Here is a 27,843-nt window from a genome sequence, read left to right on the forward strand (position 1 = left end):
CACTACAGAGGCCAGGGAACAGCAGTGATGACATCACCCACAGACAACATGTTCTGAGTACCTACCATGTACCTGGAACTGTTCTCTCATTTACTCCTCACCAAAGCCCTCCAAGGCAGAGAAAAGGTCTCTCCCCATTTTAAGAAGGAAACTGAGGCCCACAGTGGGGAAACCACATCCCAGAGTCAAAGAGGCATGAAGAGGCCAGGCCAGAGCTCCCAGCCTAGTTCATCTGCCTGCAGATCCACATTGTTCGGAGAGTCCTCTGCCAATCACACTGCTGAGATCGACAAAATACATGTCCCCACCCTAAAAGCCATCCCACCAAAGACAGTCTTGAGGCCGACATAGAAGGCAGGAGGGAAGAGCTGGCTCCCTGATTCCTGAAGCCTGGAGAGCCAGTCAAGACCGCAGATATCATCCGCAGGTGGCCTGATGTGGTCCAGACAGCTCAGACATCACCCAGATTGGCTCAGATGTGCCTGAATGTGACCCAGATGTGGCTCAGCCATCCAGTCCCCAAGGCTGCCAGGGGCAAAATGACTTTGGTGCCAGGACAAAGAAACTCCAGACTGCAGGCATCACAGGCAAATGTTTATTGATTGCAGAGAGGGCTGGTCTACAGAGCTCGGACCCAACTCCCAGCTGGGACCCAGTCTGCCCTGATGGCCACCATCCAAGTCTTCACTGGGAGACAGGAGAGCTGGGTTTCCACAAGGCGGCTGGGGTAAGCACCAGGGCATCCTGGAATTGGAGGGGAAAAGTCAGAAAACAGGTTTCTTTAACACCTTGCCTGTGGTTTATGCTGGTTTTGTCCTCCACAAGGTGACTACTGGCGTTGGGGAACTATGACCTGAGCCCACAAATGTAGAATTCTTGGAAGGGTCAGGGATGGAGGGTCTGTGTGTGAACATTAATGCCATGCCAGGTCCTCACGTCATCTCCATTTTGCAGATGGGGACACTGAGATTAAAGATGGCAAGCCCCTTTCCAGAGTCAGCACTCAGTAGGTGGCAGGAGAGGGATGTGCACTCAGCACCTGCCTTGATCACCCCCTGCTTTGGGCCCATCCTCTGCATGAGCTAATGACAAGAGGGTGCCCATCTCAGTTAGCAGGCATTTATTAAGCATCTACTGTGTGCAACCATTGAGTACAATGGGGAACAGAGCAGATGGAAACCCCTGTCTTCTTGGAGTTTGGGCTCCACTCTAGATGGGGAGAGATGCCCCGGAGCCTGGCACACAGTGATGTGGCTGTTCTTCTTAAGGGTCATATTTGAGAGTGAGGGTGACACTGCCATAGCTCCTCTCCCCAGCAGATGCCATGGAAAGTCATTTGCTCACCAAGCATTTATTGAACACCTACTGTGTGCCAGGCCTTATTGAACACTGGGGAGAGAGGCATGGACAAGATGGACACGATCATGGCCTTGAACTGAAACCATATGGCCACATGGCATGTGTGTGCGTGTGTGTATGTGTGTGCATGTGTGTATGTGTGTATGTGTGCATGTGTATGTGTGTGTATATATGTGTGTATGTGTGTATGTATGTGTGTATAGGTGTATGTGTGCATGTGTCTGTGTGTGTGTGTGTGTGTGTGTGTGCATCTCAAGTCTATGCAGTACCTGCCCTGGATGCTGCCTCAGCTCCTGGCCTCCTTCCTCATCTTTCCTGGAACACCACCAATCCCTGCCTCGGGGCCTTTGCACTTGACGTCTGATATGGTTTGGGTCTGTGTCCCTGCCCAATTCTCATGTAGAACTGTGGCACTCAATGCTGGAGGTGGGGCCTCGTGGAGCCTGCACAACCGTGAGCCAATTAACCAATTAAACCTCTTTATCAATTACCCAGTCTCAGGTATTTCTTTTGTTTCTTTTCTTTTCTTTCTTTTTCTTTTTTTTTTTTTTTTTTTGAGATGGAGCCTTGCTCTGTTGCCTAGGCTGGAGTGCAGTGGTGTAATCTTGGCTTACTGCCACCTCCGCCTCCAGGGTTCAAGTGATTCTCCTGTTCGGCCTCCTGAGTACTGGGATTACAGGTTCCCGCCACCATGCCTGTAATTCCAGCTACTCGGGAGGCTAATTTTTGTATTTTTAGTAGACATTGGGTTTTGCCATGTTGGCCAGGCTGGTCTCGAACTCCTAACCTCAGGCGATTTGCCAGCCTCAGCCTCCCAAAGTGCTGGGATTACAGGTGTGAGCCATTGCACCTGGCCTCGGGTATTTCTTAAAGCAGTGCAAGAACGGCCTAATATTCTGTCTGTCCCTCTGACAGGACACTCCTTTCAGCTACCCACAGGGCTCACCCCTCACCTCCTCAGGCATTGGCTCAAACGCTGCCTCCTCAGAGAGGCCCTCCCTGACCCCCTGTCTGAAGCAGCACCCCTTCCCTGACATCACTCTCTCCTCCTGAGCCTGCTTTATTTTACTTTTCAGCCTTCCTCCGTTCAGCCTGATGTTATATCTTTAGGGTTTATATCTGTGTCTTCTGCTAGAAGGTAGGCTCGACAAAGATGGGGGTGTTTTTTATTTATTCATTTCAGTGGCCTCAAGCACTGAGAGGCATGCCTTCCGTATAGAAGACCCTCAAAAAATATTTACTGAATTACTAAATTACTGAATGAATGAATGAATGACAAGGGGTGGAAAAAGTGTACTGACCCCAGGCTAGGAGGGTCCCATCCTCAGCACAGCCAACCTTGTCACTTGTAGATGAGGAGGTGAGGCCCTGAGACAGGAAGGGACTTACCCAGGTCACCTACAGGCTGGGATTGGAGCACAGGCCCCACCTCCTGGCCAGGGCTCTCAGTGGTGACTGTGCCCTCCCTGGGGCAGGATGTCTAGGCCCACACCCCACTCACCTGGGTCAGTGAGGACTCAGCTGCCTCAAATCCCAAGGCCTTCACCATCGACACTGGGACCCCAGATCTTAATTTGCCTGAAATAGCAAACATGGTCAGAAACTGGTGGGTCTGGGGTGAGACTGGGCAGCTGGGGAGCAGGCTCAGGGTTCCTGAAGGGGAGCCCAGGCCTGGCAGGCCTGATCAGACAGCCCCCTCTGCGTCTGCTTGCCTGTTCTCTGGCCCCAGCATCGACCCAGCCTCATCTACCCTCGCTTTGCCCCAGAACTGGCTTCTGGCCCCTTGCAAAATGCAGTCCTCACATTCTTTCACACTCCTGCTCCAGAACCATCAGGGGCTCCCATCATCCCCAGCAGAGATTTCTATACTTTGAGATTTTCTAGTCTAATAAAATAAAGAAATTAAAAAGGTGGAGCTGCTGTAGGTTACCAACTCTTCCCACCTCCACAAACCAGGACTGAATTAGAGTGATTTCACCTTCTCTCTGCTTCTTCCGCCAGTAACACAAGTAACATGCCAAGGACGGCAGTGGCTAAGAAATGTTGAGCACTGACTGTGCCAGACACCCCCTGATTTGTGCTCTAAAGAAGGTACTCCTATATCCCCATTTTACAGATGGAGAAACTGAGGTTCAGAAGGATTGTGCAGCTCAAACAAGGCCAGGCACCAGCAAGAGGGGGAACAGGCCTTGAACCCAGGTCTGCTGCGGTGTCTCCTGTGTGCTCTTGTTGTCTGCTTACACCTCTGCCTCCTTCCAACCCTGTGAGGCTGGGCCACTTCGTGGCTCATCTTTACAAGCCTAGCCTCTGGTACTAGCAAAGGAATTGTGCTGGGAGGACAGACCTGGGAGAAGTCACTTCCAGCTGGGTGAGTGAGAAGGCTCCTGGGAGGAGGTGGATTTGGAAGTAGGCTCTGAGGGGTGGCTGGGAAATGAATGAAAGGGGCCCCATTCATGGAAATGAAGGCAGGGCAGTAAAGCCAGGCCCTGGGGAAAGGGGCGCAGATGGCAGAGGTACACACCATTCTGGTTCGGCACCAGGATGGAGAGGAGGATGTCTGTGATGATGTTTTTCAGAACGTCAGGCTGTGAGAGAGAGAAGGGGCACTGTCACCCTGGCTGAGGACCTGAAGTTCCCAACACCTCCATCATTCATTCCACGTGGGCACAGCTCCTCCCCATGGGCGAGGGTGGCTGGTGGAGATGCAGGAATTCCAGGTCCCCTGCTGGTCAGAGCTCTGGGGGCTCCCAGGGACCGGAGGGCTGGGGTGGGGCATGAACTCAGCCTCCCCTGGGGCCTGGTAGGTGGGGGATTGGGGTACATTGGAGAATGCCCCATCCTCAGGGGCCCCACCGCTCTGCTGCAGCTGAATCTGCCCTGAGGAAATGTTGCCCTGCATTGCCTGAGCTCCTGGCTTCTAAAGGGAAGCCAGGAGTCATGATTTGCAGGTGGAACTCTTCCTGTTTTAAATTATTAGTCAAAAATGGTGAAAAACAAATCAGAAAAACCAGAGAAAACACGGCAGACTGAAGTCTTGGGTTCAGTCTGACTCCCAGCAGGAAGGGGCTATCTAGGGTGCTGAGGTGCGTCTGCGTGCACAGAATGAGACTGTGAGTCAAGGGCACTTGTTTTCTAATTCAGGATCAAACTGCACCGAAAGAAAGTGTGTAGCCGGGCGCGGTGGCTCACACCAGTAATCCCAGCACGTTGGGAGGCCAAGGTGGGCAGATCATGAGGTCAGAAGTTCAAGACCAGCCTGACCAACATGGTGAAAACCTGTCTCTACTAAAAATACAAAAATTAGCTGGACATGGTGGTGTACGCCTGTAATCCCAGCTACTCAGGAGGCTGAGGCAGGAGAATCACTTGAACCCAGGAGGCAGAGGTTGTAGTGAGCTGAGATTGTGCCATTGCACTCCAGCTGGGAGACAGAGTAAGACTCTGTCTCAAAAAAAAAAAAAGAAAAAGAAGAAAAAGAAAGTGTGTATCTGTGAGTGGAAGTGTGTGTGCGTGTGTGTGTGTGTGCGCGCGCGTGCTCAGCTGTGTCTGACACACAGTGGGTTCTGTGTAAACACTCTAGCTGGGAATTTGAAATTTTGTGGAGCCCAGCCAGCCTCCGTGGTGCTTCTGTGGAGACCTTGTTCCAAGCAAATCCTGGGCAGTGTCTCTTTTGAGAGTGGACCATTCCGGGCCGTCCTTGGTGCCCTCAGGCACCACCTGTTAACACTTACTTGGAACCAGCCGATCCTAGAGTTCATCAGCTTAATCCGATCAGAACTGCAATGGAAGATGCGTATGAGAGTGGCCCCTGGAGTCCCACTCATTCACCATCCATTCATTCAACAGTGATTTACTGAGCACCCATTATGTGCCAGGCACAGTGCGGGCTCTAGTGATATTGCTGTGAACCACACGAAGTCCTTGCCTCGTGGAGCTTGCACTCTAACGGCAGGGGTGGGGTGGGGTGGCATGGGGGGACACAGAAAACAAATAGCAGTCCAAGGAGCAGAAAAATCAACCTTAGGAGTCAGGGTTGAGGTGGACAAGGAAGCCCGAGCCCTTTCAAAGGGCGCCCCAATTCCCGGCTCGACAGTTTGTTGCTATGTAGGATTGTGGGCACATGGCAGCCAGAAGTCTGATTTGACATGTTCACAACTCATTTATATTAACAAGTCCAGCCCTGTGTGGGCTGATTGAAACAGCCCTGGGCCTGACTTGTCCCCAGAGGCTCGAGCTTGCAGCCCTGCACTCACTCTGGGGCCATAGGAAAGCAGTGAGATGGGAGAACAGGCAGGATGCAGAAGGCAGGTGCACCGCCATGGCCTGGGAGGTTCCCAGAGGGGGCTGCCCTTGGCCTGGGGTTTGCCTGCACTGTGGCTGCTGCAGAGGCCGCTTCATTTTCCGCCCCATTCCCTCTCATTCAGTCAGCAGGAGTGTCCGGGAAGGACCTCCCTGCCCGCCCTGGAGCAGCCTTCACCTGACAGCCACACAGGGGGTGTCTAAAGAAACCCATGGTCACCAGTCATTTCCATCAGCAGAGTCTTCACAGTGATAGGTGTGCTTACCTGATGTTATTCAAGTTGAGTATTAGTCGGTTGTCTTTGGTGTAAAACTGAGCCTCCGAGCTGGCTTCCTGCAACAAGAGAAGCCCAGACCCCATTGCCCTAAAGAGGATCTGAGTGTGGAGTTAGCGGTTCTGCAGGGAGGCTCTGGGGTCTGAATCTCAGTTCTTGGCTCTGTGACCTTGGCAAAGGGCGTGACCTCCCTGGGCCTCACTTTCCTCATCTATTAAATGAGATAATACTTGTACCCACTTCCCATTTAGCAGATGACAATCTAGGCTTGTTGTGGGGGATGATGATGTTGATGAGATGATGATGGCAGCAGCCCCTAGGCATGGAGCCCTTCTTGTGTGTCAGGTAGTGGTTTCAGAGCTGAGACGATCATCTCCTTGATCCTTACAACCCCGTGAGGCGGGTCCTGTCATCGTCTCCTTGTCGAGGTGAGGAAGCGGAAAGCCGAAGAGAGCCAGCCGGCCCCTGGTAAATGCTCACCACTGTTATTACTATTGGAAAGGTGGAAGCCAAGCCAGCTCCCAAATACACGGGCTCCAGAGACACATCAGCTTGACCTCTGGGCTGGGTGACCCTCAGGGCAGCGAGCTGGGTCTAGCTCCAGGTCAGCTGCACCCAGGGAACAAACTTGTCTGGCTAGCCTGGGCTCAGCAAGCCAGAGTGCCTGCCCGGGTCATGGAAGGGCCAGGCCATGGTGCAGTGGGGCTGGCCTGGGCAGTCCACTCCCACCGCAACTTGGGTGGTGGGCTGAGGGTCAGGATTCCCTTCCATATAGAGAGCAGGGCACCATTTGTGAAAGGCATCCTGAAATTGTGTGGCGAGCAACCTGCACAGCTGCACACAGCAACCCTGCTATAATTAGCTTCCCACTCTCTACCAGCTACTGCCCTGACTCCTTGGTTAAGCATGGATGGCCTTATTTATTTATTTATTTTTTGAGACAGGGTCTCACTCCATCACCCAGGCTGGAGTGCAGTGGTGCAGTCATGGCTCACTGCAACCTCAAACTCCTGGACTCAAATGACCCTCCCACATCAGCCTCCTGGGTAGCTGGGGTTACATGCGGGAGCCACTGTGCCCAGCCAATTTAAAAAAAAATTTTGTAGCTACAGGGTCTCACTATGTTGCCTGGGCTGGTCTTGAATCCTGGTCTCAACTGATCCTCCCTCCTCGGCCTCCCAAAGTACTGGGATTACAGGTGTGAACCTCCACGCCTGGCCTGTGGATGGCGTTACTTATCCAGCACCCAGTCATGCGCCCTGCCTCATGTCCTCTCCTTTGCCCTATGTAGAGGATACGGCCGGTTCCTTGCTCAGAGCCCCTTCCCTCCCCTATGGGTGTTGCTTCTGCCAGCTTGAGGCTGCCCCTTCTCTGCAGAATTGCCCTTGCACCAGTGGAGCCACCCTGCTAGGGGGCAATGTTCCTCCTATTCCTGGGGGCTGTTGGTGACCAGTGACTGACTGGCATGGGACTGCCTGACACAAGTGGGGCTTGCTTGGTTAATGCGGGTTCAGCGTGGTGCCATCCATGCTCCAGGGCTCTTGCGGGATTGAGCCAGAGCACGGCCCTGGCTGAGATGGCATCTTTGCTCCCTGCTTCCCCGGTCCCATTCTGCTTCCTTCACAGCTCCCCTCCCAAGACCTCTTCCCCAGTAAATCCTCCTACAAGGATCCCTGTCTCAGGCTCTGCTTCTAGGGTCCCTGTCTAAGATACCCTCCTACTAGGCTTGTCATTGACTGACCCCCACCCCATTCCTTCACCCTCAAGGTTCCCCACACATGGAAGCTAACTGAGATCCAACCTGCTGTGGTTATGGAGAAAATCAGCTAAGAACTTCCTTGGAGATGACTTAGTTCTGCTGATGCTTCAGAAGAGGAATTGCCCCTCCCCATCTCTGTGGTCGCATGGAGCCCCCACTCCTTTAACTCTAGTATGTGGCCCAGCTCAGAAAGTTTTCATGTTCCATTTTTCTGGACATAATGATTGGCTCAAGAATGGGCAGCTGAGTCAGGCTCATTCAATGAGAGTCAGCCCTGAGACATTTGCTGGGACTGGAAAGATAGGTTCTTCCTGCTAGGATTGCCAAGCTGATAGGATATGAGACTGATGCAGCCTGGGGCACTCTTGTGAGGGAATAGCTTGCCTGAGGTTCAAGGCAGCACAGAGGAAAACAAGGCTGCTAGGTGGGAGAGAGGAGAATGAAGAGGATATTGTTTGAGCACCTGGATCCAGCTATTCCTGAAGCCAATAACATCTAGACTTTTTAGCTATAGGAGCTAATACAATTCCTTTTGTGCATATAAGTTGAGTTTCTGGCCAGAGATCCCTGACTAATAAAGAGCCAGGAGAATTGGGTCCCCAAAGCTCCTGGCTCTTGGTTCAGAGCTCCCTGTCCCCCATCCCTGCTAAGTGATGAGAGTGATAGAAATGTTTAACAAAGCAAGAGGGTGAACAGGGGAAGTGGACAGAAGGGTCTCCCTGGTTGCTTCCAACATCGCAGATGACTGAACTTACAATGCCCACGGTGAACAAAGGGCGGAGGGCTTCATTGGAGGGAAACACTTCCAGCACAACCAGCTGGGCCACCTTGGCACGGCCTTGGTCCATAAAAAACTGTGGAGTGTCCTGAGTTAGGATCTTCACGATCTGGGTGGGCCCCAGAGCATCTGCAGCCTGGAAGGACATCAGACACATACGTGGCCTCCCAAATGCCCACCATGGCCCATAGGCCCCATGTGACCTGGCTCCTGCCCACCTTCCTGGCCTCCCTGCTCCCCCTTGTGCTCCAGCCACCCTGTCCTTCTTGCAGTCTTTGGTCTCTGTTCCCTCTGTCTGGAATACCCTTCCCTTCAGGGAGGCCTCCCTGACGTCCCAGACTATATCAGGGGCCCACAAACTTGTTTCTATCAAACACCCTTTGATATAGAGAAGTGTTCTCATGGCCCCTAGAACCTCTCCTGAGTTACTGCACCTGTAATGGAAAGACTATACAGGTGCTGATTTGCTTCAGGTCAAACTGGCCTGCTAGACGGAAAGCTCTGTGAGGACAGGGATGTAGTCTGAGTGTCCCAGTGCTGGAATGAAACACTAATCCCACACAGATTCTCCCCCTCAGAAGCCTGTGTCCAGACCACAGCAAACACCCATCGAGCTGCCGATGGCAAACGGACCAACCTTTGCACTGATCAGCCCGATGCTTGACTTCAGCCGACGGGCCATCTCAGGAAGCTGAGGGTGAGAGGAGACGGGGAAGGTCAGCTGGAGGGCACAGGGAGACATGTCTCCCGTACCCCAGTGCTGGGAGGATGGTTTCCCAGGACCCCAGAAAAGCTGGGTGGGCCCAGTGACCCAGGCCATGTGTCTGTCATTGGTGGAAAAATAGCCCCTAGGTCAGCTTCTATGGGGCATGGGGTCCTGCTGGCCTGGATTTTTCTGTGGGCTGGTGATGGCTGCAGGTCTGTGGACAGCTTCCTGATCTCAGAGGATGTTAAGAGGTGATTTCATTCTTACTGCAATCATGAATGTGCTAGCTGGTGACCACCCCCCATTTTCTCACCATCCCAGTCCCAAGAGCTTGGTTATCAGTTTTCTGTCCGCTGACCTGAAGTCCTGCCATCCTCCCATAACATTGGACCAACCCTTTTCCCCTCTGGACCTCAATTTCCCCATCAGTCATCCGGGAAGAGGTGGCACGATATAGCTGACTGGTGTTGGTTATCTGCTGTGCCCTGTTAATAAGGATTCCAAGGTTGTGTCAGCATCCAGACTCAATAGGAAGGAGAACCCTGATCGATTAGTGATGTCTGCCATGAGTGCCATAGTGGTGAGTAGTGAGACAGCTGCCATCCCTGGACCACTCAGTATCTGAGATGTATTTACCATCCCTGGACTACTCCATATCTGAGATGTATTTATCACCTCTGGACTACTGCATGTCTAAGATGCCCTTTGATTCCACAGGACTGTTATTTGGTAGAGGAAAAGGTGCATCAGATTCCAGGGAGCAGAACCATGACTGGGGCTGGATGTTATAGGGAGGATTCCCGCTTAGCCGCACTCTGTGTTCAGGAAATTCCTATGATGCAGCCTGGACAGATGATTCTCTGTCTTGTGCTGAGGCTTACCACAGAGTCCAACAGGACCATGAATTCTTCTGCAGGGAGCACAGCAGCCACCGTAGCTTTCACGATGTCCTGACTCACGATGAGGCTGAACTGAGTGTTGTCCAGGGTGGGCACTGTCAGCGAAGTTGCAGAGTTATTGAACCATTTGGTCACATTTCCCTGTGAGTCCAACAACTTGGCCTGAGGAGACAGAGCAGGAAGTGGGCTGAGAATTTTAACTTACAGCCTACCCAGTAACAACATACAAGGAAATGACACCATTCAGCCTCTTTTCTTTCTTTGCGTTTGTTGCCAGGAAGCTTAGCCTGGAACACAGGTGCCTGGAAACATCTACTCCATTTTTGCCCCTTGGATAATCTCTGATTTTTATTTTTTAAACTAGATATCTGAGTTTTTTTTTCCCATGCTTCAACTTCTCAGCTGCCTCAACCCTTTGGATGAACGGAAAATTCAAAATTGCAGTAAAATGGATGAAACAATTTGATGCCGCCATTTTCCCAAGGATTTGTATAGACTAGTCTGGGGGCTGGGCATGGTGGCTCATGCTTGTAATCTTAGCACTTTGGGAGGCCGAGGTGGGAGGATCACTTGAGCCCAGGAGTTCGAGACTAGCCTGGGCAACATCATGGAACCTCATCTCTACAAAAAATACAAAAAATTAGCCGGTGTGGTGGCAGGTGCCTGCAGTCCCAGCTACTCAGGAGGTTGAGGTTGATCCCAGGAGGTCAAGGCTGCAGTGAGCTGTGACGGCACCACTGCACTCTAACCTGGGTGACAGAGGTAGACTCAGTCTCAAAAACTGTCTTGGTGGCTTACGCCTGCAATCCCAGCACTTTGGGAGGCCAAGGCGGGCAGATCACAAGGTCAGGAGTTTGAGACCAGCCTGGTCAACATGGTGAAACCCTGTCTCTACTAAAGATACAAAAATTAGCCAGATGTGGTGGTACATGCCTGTAATCCCACCTATTTGGGATGCTGAGGCAGGAGAATCGCTTGAACCTGGGAGGCAGAGGTTGCAGTGAGCCAAGATTGCACCACTGCACTCCAGCCTGGGCAACAGGGCAAGATTCTGTCTCAAAAACAAAACAAAGCAAAACAAAACAACCCAAAAAAACCCAAACCTGATCTGAGATTCATGCTGCTGGCATGGTCTGGCCCTTCGGGGCATCCAGCCACTGCATGGGTGTGTGGCTCCACATGGTACAGGGAGCTGACAGTTACTGGACACTTCCTGTCTGCTGGGCACTGTGTGGTCTCATTTCATCCTCTCCTCAGTGACCGTTATAATTGGCATTTTGCAGACAAGCAAACTGAGGCTCAGGAGGTGAAGGAACTTGCCCACAGTCACACAGCCAGGGAATCACAGAGCTGGGAGATAAACTTAGATCTCTGTTTCTGGATCCTTGGCTTTTGTTTCAAGATCGTCAAAGGTTTGGGGACTGGCAGAGACTTGCCTGAGAGAAAGGCTGAGGGCCCTGTGTGAACACTCGGCCCCTGGAGCGGGGAAATTGGGGGTGGAGGGCAGATCTGCTGGGTGGGTGTTCTTTGGCTTTTGGGTTCTACTGGCTGGCTTTTCTCCCTTAGCATGGCTTGCCTAAGGGGGATGTGTTCAGCCTGCAGTGATTTTTCTAGCTCTCAGCCCGTGTGTCCTAACAGTGACCAGGATTTTCTCTAATACAGGTCCATGCTGTCTGACTCCTGGTGGTCAGGGAAGGGCAGCGATGTCCCCACTTCACCCTTGAGGTCCTGGGACACTCACCCCCAGGTAGAGCTGAATGGTGTCGCCCTTGATGGCAGGAAACAGAAGGTCAAACTCCAGATGGTCAGTGCTGAGGGGAATGGGCACTGCTCAGGGATGAGAAGAAAGGTCTGTCAGGATGGAGGACAGTATTGGAGGGGCGGTGGGGGGCTGCTTCCAGGTGGAGTTGTACTGATGCACGGGGGACAGGTAGGGAGGAGCAGGCAGTGATAATGTTGATAATAACAATACAAACAATGATGCCAGTGACGGGCACTGATGGAGCATCTGCCACGTGCCAGGCCTGTGCTGAGCCTCTGCGTGTGTCACCTTGTTCATCTGCGTGATAACCTTAGGAGGTAGGTCCTATGATTACCGCCTTTTACAGATGGGAAGCCAAGGCTGAGGAAAGCGAATTGACCTGTTCACAGACACACGAGGAGAGCATGTGAACCCAGTCGGCTTTGTGCCAAAGTCCTGGTTTGGAACGAAACTGAACTATTGCTTGTAATGCTCCACCGCCCCCCACCAGACTGAAAGCTGTGTCCCCCACTCTGGAGATTCTGGGTCTGGACACCCTGTGAGCACCCAGATCTCAAGGAAGCTTAGCTTGGAACTCAGATGCCTGGTAACATCTACGCTGAAATTCAACGGGCTCCTCTGCACCCCCAAAGATCTCCTGTTCGAGTCAGAATTCCCCACTTGGCCACCAGGTGGCGGTGGCCTGTCACCTGCCCTGGTGCATGGCCGAGGATGGGGAGCCTCCTGCTCCAGGTAGACCTCCGGGCCCACCCTCAGGGCAGCAGAGGAGCCAGCTGGACGTCAGTTTGAGCCTCAGTGACCTTGGCTAGTCTCTGCTTGTCTCTGAATCTGTTTCCTCGTCTTAAAATGAGGGTATAATGCTCGCTGGGGCAGCATCTGTACTAAAATTGGAATGACACAGAGAAGATGAACATGACTCCTGTGAAAATTATTTTAAAGAAAGAAAGAGAAGAAAGGAAAGAAGCGGCAGTAGAATAGTAATTCCTGCCTCATGTATAGAACTGGCACCTTGTAACGGCCCAATCTGAATCACACCCACTCAGAACTCAAGTCTTCCCCATTACCAACTGCCTCTGTGAGCCTGGACAATGACCTAATTGCTTGGACCCTGTTTCATCAGAGTGCAGTGGGGTCATGACTGCTGTCTCATGGAGTTGTCTGAGGAGTCAGTGAGACGGTGCCCGTGAAACACCCAGCAGGAGGGCTTGGCTCATGGCAGATGCCCTGTGGGTGCTCAGTGCACTCTCATGCCATTCTCCTCTCCCCTTTCCTCTCCGGTCGCCCTTGGAATGAGCCTCTTCTGATCCCAAGCAGCGGTTGGTAGGCTTTTCTTCTTCCCTGCCAATTTCCACTCTGGGGGCCTGAGCAAGGCAGACTGTGGAAGTGGGGGCAGAAGCCTGTGTCCTCCCATGTCTACTACTCCGGGGCAGGGAGAAATGACCTCCTTTCATCTTCCCGCTTCAAATCATCTCTGATTTTTATTTTTTAAACCAAATATCTTAGTTTTTAAGCCATGCTTTAAATTCTCAGAATCCTCAAACCCTGGATGGAGGGAAAATTCAACACTGCAGTGAAATGGATAAAACTATTTAAAGCTGCAGCTTTCCAAAGGATCCATAAAAACTAGTCTGGGGGCTGCGTTTGTGGCTCATGCTTATAGTCTTAGCACCTTCCATCTGTCCATCCATCCATCCATCCATCCATCCATCCATGCATCCATCCATCCATGCATCCATCCATCCATGCATCCATCCATCCATGCATCCATCCATCCATGCATCCATCCATCCATGCATCCATCCATCCATCCATGCATCCATCCATGCATGCATCTATCCATCCATCCATGCATCCATCCATGCATCCATCCATGCATCCATGCATCCATGCATCCATCCATGCATCTATCCATCCATGCATCCATCCATCCATCCATCCATCCATCCATCCATCCATCCATCCATGCATCCATCCATCCATCCATCCATGCATCCATTTAGCATGCATTTCTGAGTGCTTCTCTGTGCTAGGCGCAACACCTGCTCTGTGCCCGGGACTTCCCTGTAGATTTTTATTCTACACGAACAATCCTATGATATAGGGATGGTTAAGCCCCATTTGATAGATGAGGGAACCGAGGATGAGGAGGTAAAGTAGCTTTCCCAAAGTCATAGGGCAAGTCGGGGGCAGAGCTGGGATTTGAACTTGGTGTATCCATTGGCCTGACCACTGTACACATAAGAGGAGCTCACAAAGTCCTAGTCGTGGCAACGTTGTCTGTGCACCTTGGGCAGGAATCAGCTGTTGCTTCTCTCACCTGCCGCTGGGCCTGACTTGGGGAGGCCTCCCCTTGGTGGAGTCAGGGTCTGGAGGCCAGCTCCATTGTAAAGGAAAAGGTGGGAGAGAGAGCAGAGCACCTACCTTTCACCAGCTGCAGGAGCTCTGCATACATGTCATTGAAGGAAGCCTCGAGCACGGGACACAGCTGCAACAGCATAAATGAGGGGCTCCATCAGGGAGGGGCCAGAATGCAGCCACACAGCAACCTGTGCCCCGCCCACCCAGCCTGAGTCCTGCTGCTGTGCCCATGGCCACCTAGGTTCCATCCATGGCTTGAGGACTCATTGGTGTGTCTACTCCAGCCTGCAGGACCATCTGGGACCTTTTGAAGTGGTTGTGCCCCAGGTGTGCTTGGCCTGCCATCAGCCCTCCCTCTCTGACTCCTTTTCTTGCTGGGCGCAATGGCTCACGCCTGTAATCCCAGCAGTTTGGGAGGCCAAGGTGGGTGGATTGCTTGAGGTCAGCAGTTTGAGACCAGCCTGGCCAAAATGGCGAAACCTCATCTCTACTAAAGATACAAAAAGCCAGGCGTGGTGGTGTACTCCTGTAATCCCAGCTACTCAGGCGGCTGAAACATGAGAATTGCTTGAGCCTGCGAAGTGGAGGTTGCAGTGAGCTGGTATTTCACCACTACACTCCAGCCTGAGTGACAGAGCAAGACTGCTTTAAAAGAAAAAAAAAAAAAGAGTTAAATGGAGAATTTGTTTCTTTGTATAGCAAGTTGCTACTGAATTCCTGCCACATGTCATATTCTAGAACAGAGGCCAGCAAGGCAGACCCGACCTGACTCCTGAGCAATCTCTGCGCCCTTTGTGGCTTTCTAGCCCAACACTTGCCTTTGCTCACTGAGCAATTCTCTTCCTGAAATTGCCAGCAGTCCTCAACAGGGGGCGATTTTGTCCTCAAGGAGACATTTGGAAATTTCTAGAGACACTTGTAGTTGTCACAGCTTGGAAGGGATGAGGGTACTAGTGGTATCTGGTGGGTAGAGGCCAGGGATGCAGCTACACATCCTCTGTGCACAAAGGATTATTCAGGCCAAACCGTCAGTAGTGCCAAGACTGAGAAACTCTGATCTAACCTAATGCTGCCCTGAGCTGTTCGGCTTAGGGAGAAGGTCAGACATTTGATTCACTCTTCAGGGCAGTGCTCCAAGACTGTTGAGGACATTTTTGTCTTGTTGACCCACGCTGTGTGCTCTCGAGGTGTGGCAATGCACTGGAGAAACGGTAACTCCTGTGAAAACCCGTTCCCTGCTCCTAGCTGCACTGCCAATCTAGAACCCAGTGACATGGAAGAATCTCGGCTCTGAGATCCCAGCAGGCACCGCCTGGGGAGCCCGTTTCTCACCCAAAAGCCGTCCCTGGGGCAGCCTCTGCCTTTTATCCCACGATTCCACATCCTGCGTTTCTACCAGCAGGTCTCAACCCTGGCTTCACAGTAGAGTCCTCTGGGATACTAGGACCCCAGCTAGACCAGTTACGTCTGAATCCGGGGAAGGGCCGAGCCATTAGTATTCTCTAAAGCCTTCTGAGGTTCTGATGGTTCTGATCTGCAACCAGGCTTGAGACCCACTGGAAAGATTTCAACAGTTTTTTTTTTCTTTCTTTCTCTTTTTTTTATGTGGAGTATCACTCTCTCACCCAGGCTGGAGTGCAGGCGTGGTCTTGGCTCACTGCAATCTCTACCTCCCGGGTTCAAGTGATTCTCCTGTCTTAGCCTCCCTAGAAACTGGGATTACAGGTGCCCGCTACCATGTCTGGCTAATTTTTGTATTTTTTAGTAGAGGTGGAGTTTCACCATGTTTGCCAGGCTGGTCTCAAACTCCTGATCTCAGGAGATCTGCTCGCCTCGGTCTCCCAAAATGCTGGGCGTGAGCCACCAAGCCCAGCCTAGCCAGATTCTTTTCATGCATCTTATGGAATACTCACAATTATATAAAGCAAGTCATCCCATCATCCTACTTTTATTTATTTATTAAAAAAAAATTTTTTTTGAGATAGAGTCTCTCTCTGTTGCCCAGGCTGGAGTACAGTGGCACAGTCTCGGCTCACTGCAACCTCCACCTCCTGGGTTCAAGTGAATCTTCTGTCTCAGCCTCCCGAGTATCTGGGATTACAGGCATGCAACACCATGCCCAGCTAATTTTTGTATTTTTAGTAGATGGGGTTTCGCCATGTTGGCCAGGCTGGTCTTGAACTCCTGACCTCAGTTGATCCACTGGCCTCGACCTCCTAAAGTGCTGGGATTACAGGTGTGAGCCACTGCACCTGGCCTCAACGTTTTCTAAATGAGCCCCTACCAGATGTTCACCTCTTAAAGTCCGTGCCTTTTCCCTTTATGTCAGATAAAATGTTCCCATGACTATCATATCAAATCCAGTGAACACTGCGGATTTGCTGATGATAAATGGAATTTTGGTTTGTTCACATTGTTCTTTCTACTTAGCTTTTCACCACTGAAGACAGATACTATGCAAGGAGCATTGTATAATTTCAAGTTTTTGTCATCTTTTCTAGTAGAAAATATATTTTTAACTATTAAAGTGTGATGCTAGATAAAATACAATTTTGCTGGAGGCTGGGAAGAAAATTTACAACTGAGTCCTACTTTATGAAATTCCCACCTTAAAATGCAGAAATAAAATTATTCAAAGAAAAAACACACTTTCTTTCTTATGTAAGAAAATTCCAATGTTACCAAATTTTCACTTTTGGGTTCCCTTAAAAGAACTCCCTGGATATATACATTTGCTAAGGGGTCAGGCTCTCAATATTCTAACTATAAGAAGCCATTGTCTTAACTTTGATGTCACACAATTCATCATATTCGTTGTTCATTCTATTCATTGTATCACACAATTCGTTAATTCATTATATTCATTCCCTCCCTTTTTCTTGATTCTCTCTTTGTTTCTCCGCATGCTCTTCCAAAAAAGTGCTGGAGAAAGGTAGCTTGAACTGGGCTGAATCAATATTGCTTCTGAAGTTAACCTTCTCAGATCTTATTTGAGTTTTATTTATTGATTATTCACTTATTTTTCCCTGGCCTCTTTCAAATGTAGATATTTAGACTGTTAAAATAATGGATCTTCCTCTGACTACACATGCTACTCATAAATTTTACCAGTGCAGAAGCAGAAGTAGAAAATCTTTAACTCCAGCTTAACAGAGAAACAAATATGTAATTCTATACTGTACAGCTGATGTATATTTCACAAAATGGAGATGAAATGTTTTACTGTATTTTTCTTGAAGGTAAGGACATGGAAGCCAATTTGGAGAAAAATAAAAATCTCCATTGTTTTAAAGTGCTCTTAATAAAATCGCACTGTTTATGTAAAGCATTTTGTTATTTGTTTATTTAGTTTTTGGGACAGGGTCTTGCTGTGTTGCCCAGGCTGGAGTGCAGTGGCATAATTGGGACTCACTGCAGCCTCGACCTCCTAGGCTCAAGCGATCCTCCTGCCTCAGCAACCTGAGTGGCTGGGACCACAAGCATACGCCACCATGCCCAGCTATTATAATTTTTTATTTTTTCTAGAGATGGGGTTTCTCTATGTTTTTCAGGCAAGTCTCAAGCTCCTGGGCTCAAGGGATCCTCCCACCTCGACCTCCCAAAGTGCTGAGATTGCAGGCGTGAGCCACTGGCCTTGGCCTAAAATACTGTTTTAAATATTGCTACTGTCATTTTAAAGTCCATTTTACAAAACCACATTATTTTAAAAAGAATTTCCTGGAAGGGTTTTGTGAATTATTAAATACAATGTACCTATCTAATAATTGTAAGTATTACATGTGACTTCGAAACATAGATCTGATTTAAAGGCTGATACCAAGTCCAGTCTCATAAAAACACTGGCGCATGTGGGTGGAGGTAGGAAGGGAAAGAGCTCCTAGATGAAAGTAAAAGGATTATGGGTATTTTTTCCCCAAATTGTTTCGGTTATTACATCATCTTTTCAAAGAAAAAAAATTGCCAGGCGCAGTGGCTCCTGCCTGTAATCCCAGCACCTTTGGAGGCTTGAGGAGGGCGGGTCACCTGAGGTCAGGAGTTTGAGACCAACCTGGCCAACATGGTGAAAACCCTGTCTCTACTAAAAACATAAAAATTAGCCACGCATGATGCTCGTCTGTAATCCCAGCCAGTTGGGAGGCTGAGGGACGAGAATTGCTTGAACCCGGGAGGCGGATGTTGCAGTGAGCTGAGATTGCGCCACTACACTCCCTCCGTGGTGACTTTGTCTCAAAACAAAAATTAAAGAAGAAAAGTCTTATTACAAGAAATATTAGCTATTTGACAAGGTGTTTTGACCCTTGAACTGGGGCTCATTTTTATGAACACATCTTGGAATTTACAATGGAAATCACCAATCAATGTGGGTGAATTCAGTTTACGATGTTTTAGTATACCTGTGACAAACAGGGACAATTAAAGTGAGAGTCACCTGTGTTCATTGACTCAGAAAAATAATCCAATAGGACCTGGTGGGTGGTGCAGCCCTGAAGACCACAGCCAGATTGATATGTGACAACGGTGTGCTAGAGCCAGCTTGTACTAGCTTTTGAGAACCAATTGTTAAATTTCCACAAATTATTTGAGTTGGGGGCTAAGCCCAGAGATTGTTAAAAATTAAATATGTAAACTTACAATTAAATAAATTATATTAAAACAAATTTAATAAAAACTTAAAATGTATTTCTTCCTAATTCTTTTGCTGCATTTCACTGCTATGTATTACCCCTGAGGTCATGCGTGTCTATCTGTTTGGTGGAAATATACAATCGTGTGCTATCGTACATGTTTTCCAAACTCTGTGCGTGACATCACACTGGTAGCCTAAAATTGGCCCACAAGGGAGTATTTCTACCAGGGAAATCTGCAAAAGCTGCAAATCAGGTTGCCTCCCCTCAACAACCCCTCCAGAGACAATTGTTAAAAATTTCTCAGCACCTCACTGTTCAAGGGCTCCAGGCTGACTTTGAGCAGTCCCCTGACCTTGACCTCAACCGCCAGCCTGGGTCAACGGCCCACCCCACTCCAATACCCTTTGCTATCCAGCCCCAGATAATTCTTTCAGCAAAGCCCACCCAAGGAGACTCGTCACTTAGTACCAGCTTGCAGTTCTACCCAAGCCCCACAGTGGGTGGAATGTCCACGAGAGGCCCTGATGCCACTCACCTGGTTTTTCACCAGTTGAGGCAGGGCTGGCACTAGGAGATTCATCAACTGCTGAGCTAAGGAGTTCACCGGGAGGGAGAGCCTTTCAGGGAGGAGAGCAGGAAAGACATTAAGAAGGGTCAGAGATGATCACCCCTCTGTTTTGCAGAGGGGGAAACTGAGTCTAGGGGAGGAAGGAAACTGCCCAGGGTCACATGACTCGTTAGAGATGGGGCTAGGGGTAGCCCCTGAGCCAGGTGTAGGTGGTGGCAAAGAGTTATCAGAAAGCAGCGGCTGGGTGTTGTCATTAGAACTTTGTGCTGGGCGTTGGCATGACGGGAGCTGGCATTTCTCCCTGTCCTCCTGCTAAGAAGGGAAGGGGGGGCACCATGTTTTTGGGCACTGCCATGCACCGTGCACTGTTCTAAGTGCCAATGGCTGTTGCCTGATCAGTTCTCTCACTGCTGCCTGGAAGGTGTCATCACCTGCACTTTACAGGTAAGGAAGGTGAGACACAGGGCGGCCACTTGGCCACCATCACCTGGAGAACAAAAGAAGAGAATGCATCCCCCTGACCAAAGCCTTTGATTTTACCCCTAGCACCACCCATGCCTGTCCCGGGTGTTTGGAGGGGCTTCTAGGGCTCCCCCTTCAAGATCTGTCCCACCTCCTGGTGTCATGCCTGAAACCCACCAGCTTTGCTTCTGACCTTGATGTCCTGAACTTCCTTTGGCATCATAGATTCCCTGGAAGGATCCCCAGATCAGGAATCAGGAGGGGATCAGTCCTTTCTTTCTCTGGGCCTCAGTGTTCTCCATTTGTAAAATGGGGGAATCCACCGCCTGGCTTTCCTCCCAGGAAGGGTGTGAGCCCTGCTGGCGGCCGGTGACACTCACTTATTAAGCAGTTGGATACGCAGGCTCCCTTGGCTGGTGGCACAGTCGCTGAGGACCAGGCGGGTGGGGCCACGTGCACTGGTGTCCATGTGGACGATGGCTTGGGCCTCAGTCTCCATTTGGAACTCCACGATGGTCTTGACCAGGGGCCTGGAGGGTGGAGGCACCTGACCGTGTGAGCACCAGCCAAGCCCATGCCGGAGCAAACCTGCCATCCATCTCTGTCCTCCAGCTTTCATCTCCTTCCTCAGTCTCCTTTGCTGGTTTCTCCTCATCTCCACCCAACTGCACCCCAGCATGTCCCAGGATCAGTTTTCCGATTCCTTTCTGGTTTAAATGCCTTTCATCTGCTGGCAGCTTCCAAACATTCCCCCAGCCCCCTGCTCCAATGTCTCATGGGCATCTCGAGTTCAGCACACACAACACTGGGCTGGCTCTTCCCCCAGACTTGCTCCTCGCATGGCCTTCCCTGTCTTGGTTACTGACCACTCCACCCTGCCAGTGGTGCAGGCAAAACTTGTGGAGTCATCCGTGACTTCCCTCTCTCTCCCCTCGCATACACACACATACTCAGTTCGCCGGGATATCCTGATGTCCCCACCGACATCCAAAACATATCCAGAATCCAGTCAACTTCTCAGCACCTGCCTGCCCCAAACCCTGGTCTAAGTCATGGTCGTCTCCTCCCAAATTGTTGCAGCAGCTTTGGGATAGCCTTCCTGTCTCCATTCTTGCCCCTCGAAAGTCTTTTATTCTTTTCCCATAGCAGCTAGGAGTCTTTAAAAATGTTAAAGCACATCCTATCCCTCCTCTGCTCAGAATCCTCCCTGGCTCCCATCTGACTCAGCAAAAGCCAGGTCCTTATCTTCTCCCACAAGGCCTTGCACGATCTGGCCTCGGCTGCCGGCTGACCTCCTCTCCCAGCACGCCCCCCTCTCTCTTTCCTGCTGTCTCTGCCATTCTTTGAGCGAGGCAGGCTCGCTCCTGCCGCAGGGCCTTTGCCCTTGCTCTTCTCTCCACTTGGAACTCTGTTTTCCGGACACCTGCATGTGGGGGTGGGGGAGACGGAATGAGCAGATGAGCCTGTCAGGCCTACTCTACTTGATGGTGGGGACACTCACGTGTTTAATCCGGCCACCATGTCCAGGGGGATCCTGACAAGCAGCTGTTGGTCATTGGCCGAGGGCTTTACCTGCAGCTGCAGGATGTTAGCTGTGGTGACCTTCAGCCTGGATGGGAATCAGGAGAGATCAGAATCATGCCTTCTCCTCATTGTTTCCAAGCCTACTCCCTGTCTATCTTTCCCATCTCCGTGGGGTGCTTGGGCAGCAGTGGAACCCTAGTCCTGTCCAGTTCTCTCTAGGCAGTCTTGCCTCCACCGCTCTCACAACACTGTCATGGTGCCTTCTCTTCTAAGTGGTGAATCCCAGCTCCTTGAGCTGACTCATAAGACCCTCTGTGACCTGACCCTGCTGATGCCTTACTCCTCACCTTGAGGTCTGAGCTCCAGCCATTCTGACTATCATTTCTTCATGCCTTTGCCCAGGCTGATTTCTCTACCTGGATGCCATTTGCTTCTTGTCTCCTGGTGACCATTGAGTCCTTGGCTCAACTGTCACCTCCAGTGAGAAGCATCACCTCATCCCTTCCCATTTTTTTAAGACAGAGTCTCACTCTGTAGCCCAGGCTGGAGTGCAATGGCGTGATCTCGGCTCACTGCCACCTCTGCCTCCTGGGTTCAAGTGATTCTTCTGCCTTGGCCTCCCTAGCAGCTGGGATTACAGGCACCTACCAGCATGCCGGGCTAATCTTTGTATTTTTAGTAGAGACAGGGTTCTGCCATGTTGACCAGGCTGGTCTCGAACCCCTAACCTCAGGTCATCCACCCGCCTTGGCCTCCCAAAGTGCTGGGATTACAGGCATGAGCCACCATGCCCGGCCTTGCTCTGGGTTGTTGTATTAGCGTTCCTGCGTCACTGTATTACGGTTCTTGTTAACTATTCTGGGAGCTTCTGGAGGGAGAGGCTTTGCTTGCAGACCGGCTGACTGAGCATGCAGAATGTGTCCTGGGCAGAGGTGTGGGCAGGGGCTAGCTCCTGGTGTGGTCCCACTCCACTCACCAGATGATGCGCTTCAGGATGGTGTTCACCAGGCTGCCCAGCACAGGGATGCCCCCGGCTGGCTTCTCTTGTATGGCACTGAGCAGCGGCAGCTGCTGCAGGATGCTGGCGGCGTGGTGATCCTTCAGCTCCTGTGTCAGCTCTGGAGGCAGAACCCAGGAATTAGGGCCCGAGAGGAGGGGCAAGAAGCAAGGCTTGGTGGGGGCTCCAGGCTGGGGAGACGTATCACTCAGGGTTCCCTGAGATAAGACGAGGGTTCAGCTATCTCTACTGTGATGGAGGTCAGGACCAGCTTGCCAGTCCCCACAGTGTAGATGTAGCCTTGAGGATAGTGGCCCAAATGGGTCGTTTTCACATCAAGAGTGAGGCTGGGGTCATTCACATGCCTAAGCATTGCCAGCCTCTGTGAGGAGCATCAGCCACTACACACAGCACCTGGACCTACACTCGTCCCCCATAACCAGTGGCAAGCACTTCCAGGCCCAAGAGCCAGGGAACCCACAAAGCCCTGTTTGGGGCTGTTTTGCTGCCAAAGCACACTTGTTAGCAATTGTCTGGCATCCATATTCTACAGGAGTATGGTCCAAAAGCCTCAGGTGCTGAGCAGAGGAAGGAGGGGCCAGGACAGAGGCATACGGGTCAGGAGCCCTGGATTCTGGTCCCAGCCATGAGCAGCTGGAGCCCATCCGGCTCCTGCGCAGGGCAGGTTAGAGGTGCTGGAGAGCTGATGCCCTAGGAGCAGAACTCAGCCAGTGATTGGTGAGAATTGGTGTATCAATATCTCAGCTCCCTCACCCCTCAGTCAGGATGGCTCAGATGTGTGTCCCTTACTGTGTTTCAGAGCTCCTGTGTTACTGCCTCTCACTTTGCCTGCGGTGGTAATGGAGCTGGGCCCTCTGAATATTCCTTCTTTGCCATTTGGCACAATGTTAAGCCTTTTCAGTGGAGGCTCTGGAGGGGTGTTGGGGAGGGAGGGGCTTCCCCTCATGGCACTGGTATGCTCCTCTTACCAGGTTCCTATGGTGCCACTGCCCAGTGGCTTTTGCTGAGTGAGTTCTGCGGGCACCCTGGCTAGCTTCTAGGTGGTTTCCCAGAGATAGCTTCCCCCCTCCTCCAGGGGCAGCTTCCCAGAGACTTTCATCAGCTCCCTGGCAGGTAGTTCTCTGCTCACTAGCCTCAGTTTGCCAACTGTGGCCCAGCTCTGGCCTGGGACAAGCCAGCAAGCTTCTCAACCACAAGCTGGGCTTCAACCACACCCTCTGCAATGAGGGCTGGGGAGGATTCTTTGCTTGTAAGCTTGCTCTGTCCTTGGCTACCCCTTTCATCCCTAGGGTGTCCTTTAGAGCTCGCTCTCTCTACCCTCTTAGTCAATTCTCCATTCCTCCAATCTCCTGGTAATACTTCTTTACATTAAACTTACCTGTTGGGATGACCGTGTGGTTTCTGTCTTCTGATTGGCCCTAACAGATGTAGTTGCTAGGCAGGACTGAGCTCCAGTCCCCACAGTGGTACCTGGATTGGACGTGCTTGGGATGCCTTCCCTTCCCTACCTTGCCTCGCCACACTCCTGTAGGTGTTTCTGGGATTATCATCAAAACCAACCACTTGCATACAACTCCTTTTAGGAGAGCCTAAAGCATGATTATTCATCTCTAAGCTCCTTCTGGCTGAAATTCCACAGCCTTGAGCTTCATAGTTTGGACCCAGCCACCTCTGCCTCCCTCCAGCTTCCCAGAGCTTGCTGCGTCCTGTCCTTACTTGGGACTCCATCCTCTGGCTACAGAGCCTGTTGGTTCCACAGGACCTGCCCCTGCCCCTGTGGCCATGACCCAGCCCCGAGTCCCCTGAATGCAAAGGTCTGGTCCTCTGAGTGCTCAGGTGGCTCTCCAGAGTGGACAGATGAGTCCCCTCTAAGGGAATGACACTTTAGAGCAGTGGTTCTCCATTGGGGTGATTCTGTCCCCTAAGAGACGTTTGCCAAAGTCTGGGGACATTTTTGGTTGTCACAGTTGGGTTAGGGAGGCTGTTAAGCATCCTACATGCCCAGGACACCCCCCACAATAAAAAGCTGTTTGGTCTGCAGCATCGGAAGTGCTGAGTTGAGAAGCATGGTCACAGCCTTCATAAAGATCCAGTCAATTCCAGCGACCCAGTGAGGAGAGGTAGGCCCTCTTATTTGTGTCCCGAGGAGGAAGCCGAGGCCCAGGGACAGGCCCAGTGCCCCTGAGCTGGAGAGTGAGACATTGTGCCTGGGGCCCAGGCCGCCACACTCACAGTCAAGGGTCTTTGCTGTGGGGACAAGGAAGATGCTAGGTTTAACTAAGAGGGGGTACTCTGAGGATGGGATTTCAGGTGAGGGCAGGGGGAGGGGCAGCTGCATCACTGCATTCAGTGGCCGCATACTCCTTCTGCAGTCTGTGGAAGCTCAGGGTTTTGGAATTGTGAAATTTAAGAAGGGAATCTTGGAATCGTGGACTCTTGAGATCACAGACACTCCAGACCTTTATAACTCACTCATGTTCACCCAAGTCCTGGGATTTCAGCCATGCATTGCACAGTCCCCGTGATGAGGAGCTCTCTCTCTCCTTTGGGAGGCTGCTCCACCTTCCCCCTTGTCTTAGGGCGGCCAGGTCATGAGGGCCAAAACTTACTTTCTTTGATGACTTTTGGACCGAGGATGAGAACCCCAGTGGGGCTGAGGGTGGCTTGGATCATGGTGGCTGCCAGCAAACTGCAGAGAAGGGTGAAGGTCCACGGGCCGGCCATCTTTCCAGGCATCAGAGAGCAATGTGGCAGATGCCAGACCAGACCTGGGGTAAGCACAGAGAGCCCTGAGGCAGAGAGGCCAAGAGCAGGCCCACGACACCTGGTGACCTGGGGCATGGTGTCCAGGAAAGGCTGCTGAGTGCAGTGGTTAACTGCCTGGGCTCATGTGGCCAAATGGGCATGATGACCCCTACTTCACAGCGTTGAGTTAATATCTGGAAAGCATTTGGCACACAGTGTCTTTCACACATAAGCACTTGGAATATATTAGCTATTTCGTTACAGAACATCCAGCAACAATCCTCAGAACAAAGTGCTTCTGCTTCCTGGGTCCCCCATCCCTCAGTCCGACACTTCAAATCCGCTATGGTCCCTTCTCCACTGACCTCATCTCCTGCTTTCTCTCCCCTTGTTCTAGCAAGTTCCAAGTGGCTGGAAGTTCCCAGAACATACTCTCTTCTCTCTGGGTCTGTGCCTTTGCCCTTGCTCTTCCTGCTTCCCGGAATGCTTTTCTCCTCCCATATCTCCCTGATGAACTCCTATTCATTCTTTAAAACCCTGCCAAGATTTTTCACTTTCCCTGTAAAGCTTCCCCTGCCCTGCAGACAGGGACCCTGGACCACACTTGGAGAAACGCTGTCCTGGGGTCCAGGACATGAAGGTTGGAGGCAGGAAGGAAACGAGGAGCCAGGTAGGACTCAATGTTGTGAAAAAGCTGTTTGTTTAATCCACAATACTAGGGAGGCTGGGGAGGGGTTGAGTGGCTCCTTGGAACCAGGGAAAAAAGGGCAGAGACAGAGAGAGAGAAGAGAGAGAGAGGGGGGAGAGAGAGAGAGAGAGAGAGAGAGAGAGAGAGAGAGAGAGAGAGAGAGAGAGAGAGAGAGAGAGAGAGAGAAAGAGAGAGAGAGAGAGAGAGAGAGAGAGGAGAGAGAGAGAGAGAAGAGAGAGAGAGAGAGAGCGAGAGAGAGAGAGAGAGAGAGAGAGAGCGCCTGTGGCCCATGCTGGGGAGAGGAGCTTGGGGGTATTCTAGTCCCTTGGCTGCTCTGTCTCCTCCCTCCACAGGGGTGAGGCATCATCACCTGCAACCCAGTCCCAAGCTCTCCAGCTCGCACCCTGGCTTTGCCTGCCAGCCCCCCATGGAACTTCCTGCCCTGTGGACTGTCCTGCTTGGAGGGAGCGGAGATGCTGACCCAGAGATCTGAGTCGTTGCTTGGTTTAGCATGTGGGTTTCTTAACTGTATGCATGTCGTCAGGCCCGAGGGCCCCTTCCAACCTTGACAAGGGGAGTGCTAACCTTCTCTCCTTTCATACAACACAGCATGTGGCTTTCTTGTTGCCAAAGACAAATATGGCATCTGTATGACATGTCTCCTGTGCCATGGAGCAGTGTGAGCTCTTCTGAGGCCCTTGCAATAATGAGTCAGCCTCTGCCTCCCTGACCAGCCTGTGAGCTCTGGGAGGGAGGGCTGGGTCTGCCTGCTCCCTGCTGTGTCCCTGACATCCAGCATAATGCTTGGCACACAGCAGGTGCTTAATAAATGGCTGCTGAATAAATGCATAGCCCCCGGAAGCCCTGAAAGAATTGGAAAGCTGAGCCTGCTAAGCTGAACACGTTAGCGTTAGGAGGCCTGAGGGTGGAGGGGAAAGTACCACCTGCTTGGCAGCCGGATGGACCCTGGTTGGAGGCCGCTGCCACCACTTGCTCTGTGATCTTCGACAAATGACTTACCATTTCTGAGCCTCCGTTTTCTCATTTGTAAAATGGGGAATAATTATGGTACTTAAGTAGCAGCAGACTTTTGGGGAAGATTAAATGAGACAGTCTATTCATGGCCTGGCATACCCAAGCGTTCAGCACGTGGTAGCTTCCATTACGATGATGACAGCTATTATCACTAAGATTGGAGTCAGAAGGAGGCATCGTGCAGCCAAAGCCAGAGACAGGTGAAACTCCCGCATCCAGGCGCCCCTGCAGCCCCACTCCATATTTTTCTTGCAAACACCTTGACCCTGTGTGTCCTCCAATATCTCCACACACTGCTCTGTGCTCTTCAGATCGGAGGAAGCCAGGGACCCACGAGGATGATAGCATCCCCTTTTCCCTCCTGTGGAAAAGCCTCTCCTCCGCAGACCCAGGCGCGGCACACGCCCTGCCATCGGGCACCTCCTGGCCTTTGCTGATGCTCATCCCCTTTGTGGAATGTCTTTCTCTTTTCCTTTTCCCAACCACCCTCTACTTGGCTTTGCAACCAACAGGTCACCTCTTCCAGGAACGCTTCGTTTACTGTCCTCCACTCCTATGTCCCTGGGTCTTCCTTGGGCTCCACATTATCCTACACTGGGAGTTCCTGGAGGGACAAACTCTGTAACTAATGCTTCTTTTGCCCCAGCATCACCTAACACAGCTGGGCACAGAGCAACTGGTATGTGCAGAGTGGTTTATGTCCCTAGGACGAGGTCAGGACTCAGCCAGCCCCATCCCTTCGTCACCACTCTTTGGTCCTCTGAGCAAGGGAGCTGGGTACCTTTCTACACCTGTCCCTGATCCTCAGTGGATCCTGACTCACCCAGGGCCCTTCCCGGGGAGGCAAGCCTCCCCTGTGCTCCTGACCTGAACCCAACAGGTATCTCTAGCTCGGAACCTTCCTGGAAACCTAGGCTTTCAGCCCTTCCCTGCTTTTACCTGGGCACGCTGGAGTCCTCGGCCTGCTCCTCTCCTCTCCC

General features: G+C 51.4%; 1 protein-coding gene and 1 non-coding gene across 2 annotated transcripts; both read right to left on the reverse strand.

Annotated features, from left to right (window-relative positions):
* Nucleotides 1-581: 581 nt before the first annotated feature.
* BPIFB1 (BPI fold containing family B member 1) lies at nt 582-27,843 on the reverse strand. The gene is made up of 16 exons (XM_002747276.6): nt 27,803-27,843; nt 25,005-25,163; nt 22,354-22,495; nt 21,355-21,462; nt 20,234-20,383; nt 19,359-19,440; nt 14,259-14,322; nt 11,817-11,902; nt 10,058-10,237; nt 9,108-9,161; nt 8,448-8,606; nt 5,925-5,992; nt 5,091-5,136; nt 3,881-3,944; nt 2,861-2,937; nt 582-744 (listed from the first exon to the last, which is right to left on the reverse strand). Exons 2-16 carry the CDS (start codon nt 25,129-25,131, stop codon nt 685-687), a joined length of 1,467 nt encoding a protein of 488 aa, XP_002747322.5. The 5' UTR covers nt 25,132-25,163; nt 27,803-27,843; the 3' UTR covers nt 582-684.
* On the reverse strand, nt 26,314-26,435 carry LOC118154393 (U6atac minor spliceosomal RNA). Its single transcript, XR_004744257.1, has one exon. It is a non-coding gene; the product is annotated as a U6atac minor spliceosomal RNA (small nuclear RNA).

This window comes from Callithrix jacchus, chromosome 5, assembly GCF_049354715.1.
Source record: "Callithrix jacchus isolate 240 chromosome 5, calJac240_pri, whole genome shotgun sequence".
In the NCBI taxonomy this organism is placed as follows: domain Eukaryota; kingdom Metazoa; phylum Chordata; class Mammalia; order Primates; family Cebidae; genus Callithrix; species Callithrix jacchus.